Genomic DNA, 13,388 nt, shown 5'->3' with positions numbered 1-13,388 from the left:
CTATTCTTCTGTCTATCTACTATCTCAGAATTAAATGACTTTTTTTTTTTTTTTTCAATGTGCTTTATTGCATTGAATGCAATAAAGCACATCCCAACCCGCACGCGGCAAAACCGCGGCAATACCGCAAATAAAACCGCGGTAAAACCGCGGCAAACCGCATGCGGTTTTCGGGTGCGGTTTCCCGCGGTTTTTTACCGCGGGTGCGGTAATCTTTGAGAGCATGCGGAATTTTCTCAAGAAAATTCCATTTCCCAGTGCGCACATAGCCTTAGAGACTCAGTGATCAAGCCAAGGAGGGTGAGTAAAGCTTTATTCATGGTTTGTTTGTTTTATTACAAAACAAAGTGGAATTTTTAGAAAGGGTACAACTTCTTTTTTATTTTAAATAATAGGGAAGGAAACAAAATCAGAATTTAACTAGCCACAATAAAAGCACCTTCTAAATGTAAAAAGGAACTTGTGTTTAGCTGCATCAGGCTTGAGGTATGTGCACATGTTAAGTATTTGTAGCAGACAATTTTGCATCAAAAACATGTCTCTTGGCAGGAAAAAAATAACGCATAAAGTGTTTTTGGTTTTTTTTTTAGCGGTTTCCTTTTTCCAGTCATTAGAATGGGTTAAAAATGTGTGAAGGGTATTGGGCATGATGTGCCCGTTTTGGTATAGGTTTTATTCTCACTGAATCCATGTTTGTACGGTTGTATAATTAAATGATCTAATAAAATAAAAAATTAAAAAAAAAAAATTGTTTGAAGGAATGGACGTGCTGTAAATTTTAAACCGCCTCAAAAATAAGCAGCATGTGCATCTGATTTCAGGAATCTCATTCACCTTACTTGTACTAGGAAATACTTCAGTTTTTGTGTCAAAGCTGCATGGAAAAAAGGCAGCAAATACTTGTACATACTTGTGTGTACATACTGTTATATGCGAAAGGTATTTTATGATCTGCATCCCTTCTATTATAAAAGTGAATGCTAATCCACATTCATTGTGCTTAGTGACATCACGTGGCGCAAGGAGAGCCTCACTTGTGAGTGGTAGTGAAAAAAAATGAAGCAAGAGCCACTAGTGTGAAATTAATTTGCTTGTATTTTCTATCTATGGACATTTAAACATGATATCAATTATACTAATCCTGTTTTCAGATGGGTCTTTTATGAATATAAAAATTACCGAGGTAGACAAATACTTATTTCACCCCAAAAAATTGCACAGTGGTCACAATTCAGCGGATGGAATGACATTGGATCTCTGCGTCCACTTCGACAGGTATATAGATCCTAATTTCTTATGTTTTCTGTTACTGTTGTGTCATGTCTGCTACACCATCAGTTATTACTCATTGCAAGTGTTACAAAAGCCATTTACTTTTTAGTGAATTTGGTGAACTTGATTTGATTGGACTAGTTCCTTGAGCATTTGATGATGTCCCACATTTATGTACATTATGACATGGATACATATTTTTCAAATTATAGGATGCAACTTGTTATAAAACACAGGTTTAGACAGTAGAAATTACGAAAAACATGATTCTACCAATAACCACCGTATTTTTCGCTTTATAAGACGCACCTGATTATAAGACGCACCCCCAAATTTGGTGAAGGAAAAGAGATTTTTTTTTATTATTGTTAAATGGGGTCGTCTTATAATGCCAATGTCCATGTAACAAATCATATAGGGTATATGTTCCTCATAGCCCCTCCATCCTAAAATTAGCCCCCTTAATCTGGATATGGCCCCCTTATATTGAATATAGATCCCTTGTGCTGGCACACGTCCCCCAGTGATGCCACAAGTCCCCTATTGGTAGCACATGTCTCCTATTGATGGAACACGTCCCCTATTTATGGCACACGTCCCCCTGTGCTGGAACACGTCCCCTATTGCTGGCACATATCCCCTACAGCTGGCAAAGGTCTCCTATGAATGGCACACGTCCCCCTGTGCTAGATATGGCCCCCTATGGATGGCACACGTCCCCCTGTGCTAGATATGGCCCCCTATGCATGGCACACCTCCCCCTGTGTTAGATATGGCCCCCTATGGATGGCACACCTCCCCCTGTGTTAGATATGGCCCCCTATGGATGGCACACCACCCCCTGTGTTAGATATGGCCCCCTATGGATGGCACACCTCCCCTTGTGTTAGATATGGCCCCCTATGGAGGGCACACCACCCCCTGTGTTAGATATGGCCCCCTATGGATGGCACACCTCCCCCTGTGTTAGATATGGCCCCCTATGGAGGGCACACCTCCCCCTGTGTTAGATATGGCTCCCTATGGATGGCACACCTCCCCCTGTGTTAGATATGGCCCCCATGCTGCTGCCCGTAGTAAACTAAAACACTCTTTCCTTACCTTCTCCAGTGCTGTCCTCCCTCGTGTCTCCCTCCGTGCTGCTGAGTTCCTGCACTTCCTGGTTCTCTGTGCCGGTCATATGATCGGCACAGCAGAGTGATATCATTTCTGCGTGCCTGATCACAGTGGCAGCAGAGAGACCGAGAGATCAGCGCTGGAGAAGGTAAATAAATATTTTTTTTGTTTTACTATGGGCAGCAGCATGGGGGCTATATCTTAACACAGGGGTGGCATGTGCCATCAAAGGGGGGCGCAGACAGATATAATATGCACCGCTGCCCCAGCCCATCACCACGGTGCGGTTTCAGCACCACGGTGATGGACAGCAGCAGTGCATATTATATGAGCGGGAGCAGGAGATCTAACGCTGCCTCCTGCAGCTTTCACCAGCCACCAGCAGCACTCCTACTCCTAGCACTACTACAGAGCTGCCCCCACCTCCCCTGGACTTTGTAGTATGTGTGTGTGTGTGTGTATATATATATATATACATATATGTGTGTGTGCGTGTGCGTGTGTGTGTGTGTGTGTGTGTGTGTATGTATATATATATATATATATATATTATATATATATATATATATATATATACACACACACACAGTGCCTACAAGTAGTATTCAACCCCCTGCAGATTTAGCAGGTTTACACATTCGGAATTAACTTGGCATTGTGACATTTGGACTGTAGATCAGCCTGGAAGTGTGAAATGCACTGCAGCAAAAAAGAATGTTATTTCTTTTTTTTTTTTTTAAATTGTGAAAAGTTTATTCAGAGGGTCATTTATTATTCAACCCCTCAAACCACCAGAATTCTGTTTGGTTCCCCTAAAGTATTAAGAAGTATTTCAGGCACAAAGAACAATGAGCTTCACATGTTTGGATTAATTATCTCTTTTTCCAGCCTTTTCTGACTAAAGGCTACTTTACACACTGCGATATCGGTCCCGATATCGCTAGTGTGGGTACCCGCCCCCATCTGTTGCGCGACACGGGCAAATCGCTGCCCGTGCCGCACAACATCGCCCAGACCTGTCACACATACTTACCTGCCCGGCGACGTCACTGTGACCGGCGAACCGCCTACTTTCTAAGGGGGCGGTTCGTTCAGTGTCACAGCAGCGTCACTGAACCGCCGCCCAATAGAAGCGGAGAGGCGGAGCTGAGCGGGACGAACATCCCGCCCACCTCCTTCCTTCCGCATAGCGGCCGGGAGGCAGGTAAGGAGAGCTTCCTCGTTCCTGCGGCGTCACACATAGCAATGTGTGCTGCCGCAGGAGCGACGAACTACATCGTTACTGCTGCAGTAACGATAATCGAGAATGGACCACCTTGTCACCGATGAGCGATTTTGCACGTTTTTGCAACGATGCAAAATCGCTCATCGGTGTCACACGCAGCAACATCGCTAATGCGGCCGGATGTGCGTCACAAATTCCGTGACCCCCAACGACTCCGCATTAGCGATGTCGCAGCGTGTAAAGCCCCCTTTATTAAGACCCTCCCCAAACTTGTGAACAGCACTCATACTTGGTCAACATGGGAAAGACAAAGGAGCATTCCAAGGCCATCAGAGACAAGATCGTGGAGGGTCACAAGGCTGGCAAGGGGTACAAAACCCTTTCCAAGGAGTTGGGCCTACCTGTCTCCACTGTTGGGAGCATCATCCAGAAGTGGAAGGCTTATGGAACTACTGTTAGCCTTCCACGGCCTGGACAGCCTTTGAAAGTTTCCACCCGTGCCGAGGCCAGGCTTGTCTGAAGAGTCAAGGCTAACCCAAGGACAACAAGGAAGGAGCTCCGGGAAGATCTCAGGGCAGTGGGGACATTGGTTTCAGTCAATACCATAAGTAACGTACTCCACCGCAATGGTTTCCGTTCCAGACGAGCCCGTAAGGTACCTTTTACTTTCAAAGCGTCATGTCAAGGCTCGTCTACAGTTTGCTCATGATCACTTGGAGGACTCTGAGACAGACTGGTTCAAGGTTCTCTGGTCTGATGAGACCAAGATCGAGATCTTTGGTGCCAACCACACACGTGACATTTGGAGACTGGATGGCACTGCATACGACCCCAAGAATACCATCCCTACAGTCAAGCATGGTGGTGGCAGCATCATGCTGTGGGGCTGTTTCTCAGCCAAGGGGCCTGGCCATCTGGTCTGCATCCATGGGAAGATGGATAGCACGGCCTACCTGGAGATTTTGGCCAAGAACCTCCGCTCCTCCATCAAGGATCTTAAGATGGGTCGTCATTTCATCTTCCAACAAGACAACGACCCAAAGCACACAGCCAAGAAAACCAAGGCCTGGTTCAAGAGGGAAAAAATCAAGGTGTAGCAGTGGCCTAGTCAGTCTCCTGACCTTAACCCAATTGAAAACTTGTGGAAGGAGCTCAAGATTAAAGTCCACATGAGACACCCAAAGAACCTAGATAACTTGGAGAAGATCTGCATGGAGGAGTGGGCCAAGATAACTCCAGAGACCTGTGCCGGCCTGATTAGGTCTTATAAAAGACGATTATTAGCTGTAATTGCAAACAAGGGTTATTCCACAAAATATTAAACCTAGGGGTTGAATAATAATTGACCCACACTTTTATGTTGAGAATTTTATTAAAATTTAACTGCGCAACATAACTTGTTGGTTTGTAAGATTTATGCATCTGTTAATAAATCCTGCTCTTGTTTGAAGTTTGCAGGCTCTAACTTATTTGCATCTTATCAAACCTGCTAAATCTGCAGGGGGTTGAATACTACTTGTAGGCACTGTATATATATTATTACACACACACACACACACACACACACACGCACTCCATGTATTCGTATTATAAGGCGCACCCCCTACTTTACCCCAAAGTTTGGGGAAACAAAAGTGCGTCTTATAAAGTGAAAAATACGGAAGGTGGTGTTAAGGCGGTCATAAATTTACAGTTATGCAATCTAATTGTGCATCTACTTTAACCCTGTCTGCATCCAAATCATCAGTCATTTGTTAGCAGCATGCATACTTATTCTTCCATACAGCCCAGAGAAATGACACGGATCTATATAGAAAATATGACTGGTTTAATACGGAAGTGGACAAACATTTATATGGAACTAGTTGGCTAGGAGCCAAGAATACGTAACACGTCTCCTATTGGATAAAATAGCTTATTCTGTGATATACAGTAAACTGTAATGTATAATGCATTTCCTCATTTATATTCAGCTATGTCAGCATGATTCACTTGTCACATGAAAGTCCAGACTGTCTGAGTCTTATGTCTGAATGCAGATATACTGTAGGTGTGGTACACAGTTCAAACACCATCTTAAATCCTGGTTTTTGGATATCTTCATATAACTCTTATATACTCCTAATAGTTCATAATCTTGTCTATAACAGTGGAATGGTGGTAAGAGATCCACTGTTAGTGTTTCTCTGCAGCAGGTGAATTATACAGATCTAACTTTACAGTACATTCATTATGTGCACTTTCTGCAGCTCATACGTATACACAACACTACTGCATGCACAGTAGACACATAACTCTGCCATACACAATACTCCTATATCAATTACCATATTTTTCAGTGACGTGCAGGTCCTGGCCACCATTGAGAAGGTCATTTTCTGGCAGGGCAAGAGAGAGCAGTTGTCTCAATGATCAGGAAGCCCATCGTTTCAGCTTTCTTCTGTATTATAAGAAGCTGCCTCCAGAGCATAAGACAGGCACTTTTTTTTTTTTTAGGAAGTTTTTTTTTCTTGCTAAAAAGTGTGTCTCTTAATAGTAAAAAAAATGTATATTTGGTTTATATCTTCTTATGGCATAAAATCAATAAGCCATGGAAAGCATCTATATGGAATGTTGTGGTATATTTTACCTCATGATGTTACTATTTTCCTTATGGTGTTATAAAGTAATTTTATTTATATTTTTATCTATAAATTATTTTTAGAAACGACTGTACTTCAAGCTTCAAAATAAATCTAATGGAATGTTTATGTCCACAAATGGAAGCCTGAATGATATCAAACTTCTGAGGATACAAGTCATGGAGGACACAGGAGCTGAAGATCAGATTTGGGTTTATCACAAAGGAGTCTTTAGATGCCGTGTAAGTTTTCTTTTTGTATCAATATTATTAGGTCAGTTTTTACCATTATTATTTGTGATTGTGTGACTGCAATGCTACCATCTAATGTAGACTGGGTTCAAGATTGATTCCCTTTAACTTCAGGGCTAAGACCTAGCAATCACCAGGATTTTTGTATATAACTTAAAGCCAGTGCTGTACTGGAACTATCAGGCTGATTCTCTACATACCTTTAATGGTCAGCTCGGATGTATAGGTTTTGAAATCCAAGAAAGTAAAGTTTACAAAATCAGCAGCTTGTTGAGTGACAGCAGCTGAGGATCAGATAATAGCAGGGGGGGGGTATAGAGTGTTGTCAATCTGGGTAATGGTAGTCGGGGCTTATGTCAGCTATGTAGTGTTAGCTGGCATCAAGCCATGGTGTTAATAATGGATAGGTGTCTATCAGACACCCCCATTATGAACCCAGTAATAATAATAAAAAAAAAAAACCACACCATTTAAAAAAACAAAAAACAGCCCATTCAGCTCTGCTATAGTCCATCGATTCCATTTTAGACCAGAAAATTATATCTGAAGAAAAAAAAACCCACAGAGAAATAAAGCAAGACACCTACCCTTGTTCAACCACTTTAATCAAAAAGAAAAATATTCCCAGCTGATCTGACGTAGTCCAGAGATTCTGACACAGTCTATGGACCTTTGTTCTGACACTCCATAAACTTTGCTTACAGGCATTTCCGGGTTTCACTGCATGAAACCCAGCGCATATTTAGAGCGGTGGCATTAGTAATGTTACCGCTGTTCAGGGTCACCAGCTCACACTGCACTGTGCGTGACTCGGAGCTGGGTATCATGCAGCGCGACCTGGCAACTCTCATGATCGGTAAAGTTACTGACGTCACTGCTGTTCAGAAGCGCTTGGTATCGCACAACATCGCATGACACAGATTTTTCCTGTAAACACTGTCCGTCAGAATCCCTGAACTATGTCAGATCAGTTGGGACTTTTTTTCTATTTCTTTTGAATAAAGTGGTGAACGAGGGTAAGTGTTTTGTTTTATTTCTGTGTTTAGTTCTTTTCAGATATCCTTTTTTAAACTACAATGAATTCAGTGGACCTCGGCAGATTCCCTGGACTAAAGGGCGCTTTACACGCAGCGACATCGCTAGCAATGTCGCTCGTGAAAGCACCCGCCCCCGTCGTTTGTGCGTCACGGGTAAATCGCTGCTTGTGATGCGCAATATCGCTACTACCCGTCACACATACTTACCTTCCTAGCGACGTCGCTGTGGCCGGCGAACAGCCTCTTTTCTAAGAGGGCGGTTCGTGCGGCATCAGAGCGACGTCACACGGCAGGCATCCAATAGAAGCGGAGGGGCGGAGAGCAGCCGTATATAAGTCACGCCCACCTTGTTGCCAGAGCATGAAGGTACGGTGTTGTTCGTCGTTCCTGGGGTGTCACACGTAGCGATGTGTGCTGCCTCAGGAACAACAAACAACCTGCGTCCAAAAGCAGCAACGATATTTTGGAAATGGACGACGTGTCAACAATCAACGATTTGGTAAATATTTTGCATAGTTAGCGGTCGCTCGTACGTGTCACACGCAACAGCGTCACAAACTAGGCCGGATGTGCGTCACTGTTTCCGTGAACCCAACGACATCTCGTTAGCGATGTCGTTGCATGTAACGGGGCCTTAAGGCTATGGTGGAGCTGCATGGGTTTTTTTTCTCTTTGTTTTTGTTTTGTTTTTTTTAATGGTAAACTAGGGAGAGTTTCAGGGAATGTTTTTTGAAAGAAATTATTTATTTATTTTAAATTTATTAATGAGTTTAATAATGGGGCTGTTGTATGATAGACACCTCTCCATTACTAACCCCAGGGCTTGATGCTAGCTGACCTTACACAGCAACCCCATAAACCATTACCTAGATTGCCACCACACCGGTACAATCTGGAAGAGCCAAAGCAAAGCACCAGAACTGGTGCATCTAATGTGATACTCAACTTCCTGGGTGGCTGCGGGCTGATAATTTTAGGCTGGAAAGGGCCCGATAATCATAGACCTTCCCAGCCTAGTAAGATCAAAGATCGCCTCACAGCTGTCTGCTTTACTTTTGCTGCTTATCAAAAATGGGTGGGACTCCACAGTGTGGGGTTTTGTTTTTTGTTGTTTTTTTTTTTGGGGGGCGGGTTATTTATTTATTTTTTTTATCTTATTTGGTTAATAGCTGTAAAATCTCTCAATCATCATTGCACATCTTTAACACATAAAAATCTTTAATATCTTGGATGCATTTACTTCTGGTCCATGTCACACGGATGTCATCCTTGCGCCGTCACGTTTTTTTATAGCCCGATAGACTTTTGTCCATTTCTTAGCGTCAGCATGGATGTCAAGGTGCATCAACTTGTGGATCACATGGAACAGACGGAGGTGTGAAAATCAAAAACAATTTATAATGTGTGTGTGCGTGTGAAGGTATTTCAAGAACATGTCAAAAACGAACAACACACATTACTGGATACATGGACATGTGAAGGGGCATAAGGCAACTTCTCTTCCTCGGGTACAAAAGGATTACTGTTGAAATTCATTTTGCCAAAAAAATTTTTCCCCTGAAATTAGGAAGTCCACATACACATTAGCTAATCGTTTAGATTTAGACAGCATCTGTGTATGGAGGTCTTAACAGCTTAAGTACCTTAAGAACTGATTTCAGTTGTGCTGCCTTCACAAATCAAATAACACATGGACAGACTGTACATTCATGGTTTATTAATGATCGCTCCAGTTTGGAAGAATTAACCTTTAAATACAAGTATACAGATAAGTGTCCTTTCATCATAGCCGGTGTTTAGTTATTAACCAATTTAGCAAAATTGTCAATGATAAATGATCGTCAGCATTTGTCTTACAAACACATCGTTTTATTAGAAAAACAAGGATTATTATAATATTCAAAACTAATTATCTCCTTTTTAGAGGTTAAAAAAAAAATACCATCTCAAATTTGGTAATCCAAGGGAACATATGTTCCCAAATAAATTAAAGGGGTAAAACCATTACCAAATATTTCTGTAATCCCCTGGGATCATTGAAGTCTGGTGTCGATAGAAAGGTGTCGGTAACACTGATTTGTCTTCCTGATGCTACTTGCAGCTTTTGCCTCCCATTTTTCGCTTACCAGGAAAAATGTCTTTCCTTACCTTTTTTGTCTTACCTTCGATTAGTAGCTGCAGATGAGCAGCTTCGAAAAAGATTTGAGGAGCTGTTCTTTGTATATGTTGCCACCCAGTGGTTGTAATTTGTATTACAGCTTTAGTTTTTTGGGGTTTTTTTTGTTTTGTTTTTTTAAAACCATATTGTGAATTGTTTGAATTTGTGAGAAACTGGAGTCCTTAGAGAATTTGTGGAAAAGTAAGCGTGGACACATCTATATAACCGACCATGCTGCTTCCCAACTTCAAATTAGCCTTGCATCTTTCCTGGTCAGACAGATCACATTTTTGTTTTAACCCACAGATTGGTGAAGACTGTACCCTTGCTAGTGCTGGCACTGTTATTACTACTGGAAGCAAGCTTGGCCTGAGCCCTGAACAGACTGGAGCAAGCATGCTATGGACTGTTAGCCCAGATGGCAGGATTTATTGTCGTTCAAAACCCAATTTTGTTTTAGACATCAAAGGTAAGCTTAAAGGGATATGCTGGGGAGATTCACATGTGTTGCCATAAAGGTGAAAGATAATCTCTAACCAGGGGTTTGGCTCTGACCTCCTGCATGTACACTATCATTATCATAGCTTTTAATAACTTAAGCCCCAATTCTTGTAAACTTTCTTTAGAATGTAGCTTTTGAGCTATATGGGAACCTCTTCTGTAAAACTTGTCTAATATTGATATGATTTATTTTTTGTCTTGTAGGGGGCAACCAATATGATCAGCAGCATATTGTTCTGAATCCTGTTACAGAGGGAAAGCTTAGCCAGCTCTGGGAAATATGTGTGCTATAACCAAGCTTTACCACGGACTAGAGAGACTGTATTTTACAGCACTGAATGCTTTTTGGTGCTATGCACTCTGCACTGTTACCAGGGTTCCCATATCCTGCATACAATAATACACATAAAGATGTTTACTACACAGGAAAGGATACATGGGTGAAGCCTGGTTCCCATGCGCAAAATACATTGAGGATGTTTTCTGATCCCCTGGATTTGTTTGGGGTTTTTCTTTTCTATTTTATAACTTCAAGCATGTGAAATGAACAGATCAATATCATGTGAGCCGCCAGCTCATCCCTAACTTTAGGGGACCACATGCGGAAGCAAACTCGCAGGAGACTATTATATTCATCATGGAAATTCTCTCATCTCCAAAGATCTGCACTGATTTATTAGTAGACACTAAAATAAGAGTGACAGTATTCACAGACCTGCATGTGAAGGGTATTAAAACCTAAGAGTATTCACCAGCTCCGCAGGTTGTGTCATTCAGAGCACAATATGAGGCCTTTCTTCAACATACATGCCTTAATTCAGCTTTGCTTTTCTATAAATTAATGTATTTTTTATGTGTGTTATTACGATTAATCGTATTATTTAGAATTAATTCTTTTTTTCTGCCATTTATAGCACCTTGCATAGGATGTAATAAAATTGATGTAAAAAATATACCTGTTAGTGCTACCCTCATGAAGAGTTTATCTGTATGTTCTAGTAATAGACAGAACTACTGGACAATGGATTCTTAATAGTTCTCTTACAAGATGAATGTGCTGCTCTGAAACTTGGTACTGATAAACAGATACCTTGGTGTAAATGACAATATATCCTGAAATGCACATACTATAAGCACACTTTTTAATGGAATTTTAGCAATCTTTTTTTCCTGGTGGTGTGAATGTAATTTTGTGTCTCACAAGCTTTTATGTTATTTTGTTATTCTTCTTTATGCCAGCACTGATTAACTTGTTTTTGGACACTAACATGACCAAGGCACCTTAGGGGGACATAAACATGAAAAATTAACACTGGAATTGTAAAGGGTTTTTTTTGTTTTAAGTATTTAAGTTAATTTACAAATTCTACAAAAACCGCATGTGCCTTATCGATTTTACACGGTATGAACCAAAAGGTGTTTCAATAGAGAAGAATGACAGTGGTTCCATATAGCTCTTATCTATTGTTTCTGTATGTTTCATAACATTTGGTGGATTTTTTTTTCTTACAAATGCAGCATATTTTTTTTTTAAATAAAAAACATTTAGATCTTATGTTTGTTTTAAAAAGATAATAAATAATCTGAAAAAGTTTGTGTTTGTAAACTATTATCTACATTATTCACTATGCTGAACAATTATGTCCAAAACAAAAAGCATGCTTTTTCATCCTATATTGTACTTTATAAATAAGTATATTTTAATATAGTGCAATTATTTCATGGCGGTTTACATTTGAAAAGGTTTCTACATAATAAAAATACGTACAATAGTCATGAACAATACTAGGCACAGACTTGTACAGCAAAGGCTCACATACAGGGGAGGGGTGAGGGTAGAGCTAGTCATGCAGTGGTATAGTGGCCTGAAGGTTACTACAGATTGTAGGCATGTTGGAAGAGGTAACTCTTCAGCTTCCTTTTGAAGGTTTTCACTGTCGGCGAGAGTCTAATATGTTTGGGTAGATAGCTCCAGAATATGGGGGAGGCATGGGAGACATCTTTTACAAGATTGTTGGAAGAGGAGATCTTGTAAGGATTGGCGCTTACATGCAGGCAAGTACCAGCAGACTAGGTCACAGGTGTATGTATGACGGAAACTGGTTGTGGATTGCTTTGTATGTCATGGTTAGAGTTTTAAACTGAAGTCTTCCCGTTGCCCAGAGTGTAGAGGCCAGGAAAAATCGCTGAGAAAAGGTGGATTAGTCAGGCAGCAGAGCATAGGATAGATGGGGGTGGGTGGGGGGGGGGCAAGAATGTTAGTAGGGAGGCCACAGAGCAGGAGGTTGCAGTGGTCAAGGTGGGAAATGAAATGATGAGGGCATGCACTAGTGCTTTTGCAGAATCTTGGTTAAGGATCCAGGAAATATTTCTTCATCGTTCCTTATGGGAGACCCAGACCATGGGTGTATAGCTTCTGCCTCCGGAGGACACACAAAGTACTACACTAAAAGTGTAGCTCCTCCCTCCGAGCATATACACTCCCCGGATGACAAATCCAACCAGTTCAATGCTTTGTGTTCAGGAGGTCACACACACACATGCATCCTCTGAATTTTGATTTCAAAGATTTGGAAGAAAAGCGGGTCCAATCTGGACTCCCGGCATGTCCCTTCTCACCCCACTGTGTCGGCGGTGCTGTTAAGGTTGATTTTACAAGGCTGGAGCCTTCACATGCCGCGCTCCTTCACCATCCCCTGAGGCTCTGGCTTGAAGTGGGAGCCATCACGGTTCTCACTGCTTTGCAGGAGACCGGTCTCCATCCGCAGCCCTTTTCAGGATCCTGCCGGACGGAGCGCTCACCTCCCAGGGACCTGGCACCTGCGTCTCACAAGCTAAGTACTGAGACGTTATTACCACAGACAGTGGTCTTTCCAGGGGTCCCTTGTACTTTATATATTGGGGAGAGTGTGTTATATGACTGTGTTAACATTTCCGGCCGGTTCTCCAGTTTTCACTGGAGAACCGCGCCGATGGTGCCTGCACGCTGGCCGCATGTTTAAATCTAGGCCCCGACTTCGCCTGAGGCCTAGTTTCGATTCTCTACCCCTGCATGTCAGTCAGTGCAGTGGGACAGTGTGGCTCCGCCCAGCGGCTGTTCAGCACAGGGAACGGACACTCCTCACTGAGGAAAGATTCCCTCCCCTGTATACCTCATTTGCCCTCCAGATCCTGCTCTCAGAGTAGGCCCCGCCCCCTCTCCTCACT

The 13,388-nt window shown here is 42.1% G+C and overlaps 1 protein-coding gene across 2 annotated transcripts in view; it reads left to right on the top strand.

The window, feature by feature from the left end:
* Positions 1-11,775, top strand: part of CRYBG1 (crystallin beta-gamma domain containing 1) — a 448,368-nt gene extending 436,593 nt beyond the window's left edge. For both annotated transcript variants that reach the window (XM_075340074.1, XM_075340075.1), the window contains 4 exons: positions 1,152-1,275; positions 6,318-6,476; positions 9,987-10,149; positions 10,386-11,775. In XM_075340074.1, coding sequence (XP_075196189.1) covers positions 1,152-1,275; positions 6,318-6,476; positions 9,987-10,149; positions 10,386-10,474 — 535 coding nt within the window. In that variant the 3' untranslated portion in view covers positions 10,475-11,775. The remainder of the gene's footprint in view (positions 1-1,151; positions 1,276-6,317; positions 6,477-9,986; positions 10,150-10,385) is intronic.
* Positions 11,776-13,388: the final 1,613 nt, after the last annotated feature.

The sequence above is a fragment of the Anomaloglossus baeobatrachus genome, chromosome 3, assembly GCF_048569485.1.
Source record: "Anomaloglossus baeobatrachus isolate aAnoBae1 chromosome 3, aAnoBae1.hap1, whole genome shotgun sequence".
In the NCBI taxonomy this organism is placed as follows: Eukaryota; Metazoa; Chordata; class Amphibia; order Anura; family Aromobatidae; genus Anomaloglossus; species Anomaloglossus baeobatrachus.
This window is presented reverse-complemented; position numbering and strand designations above follow the sequence as displayed.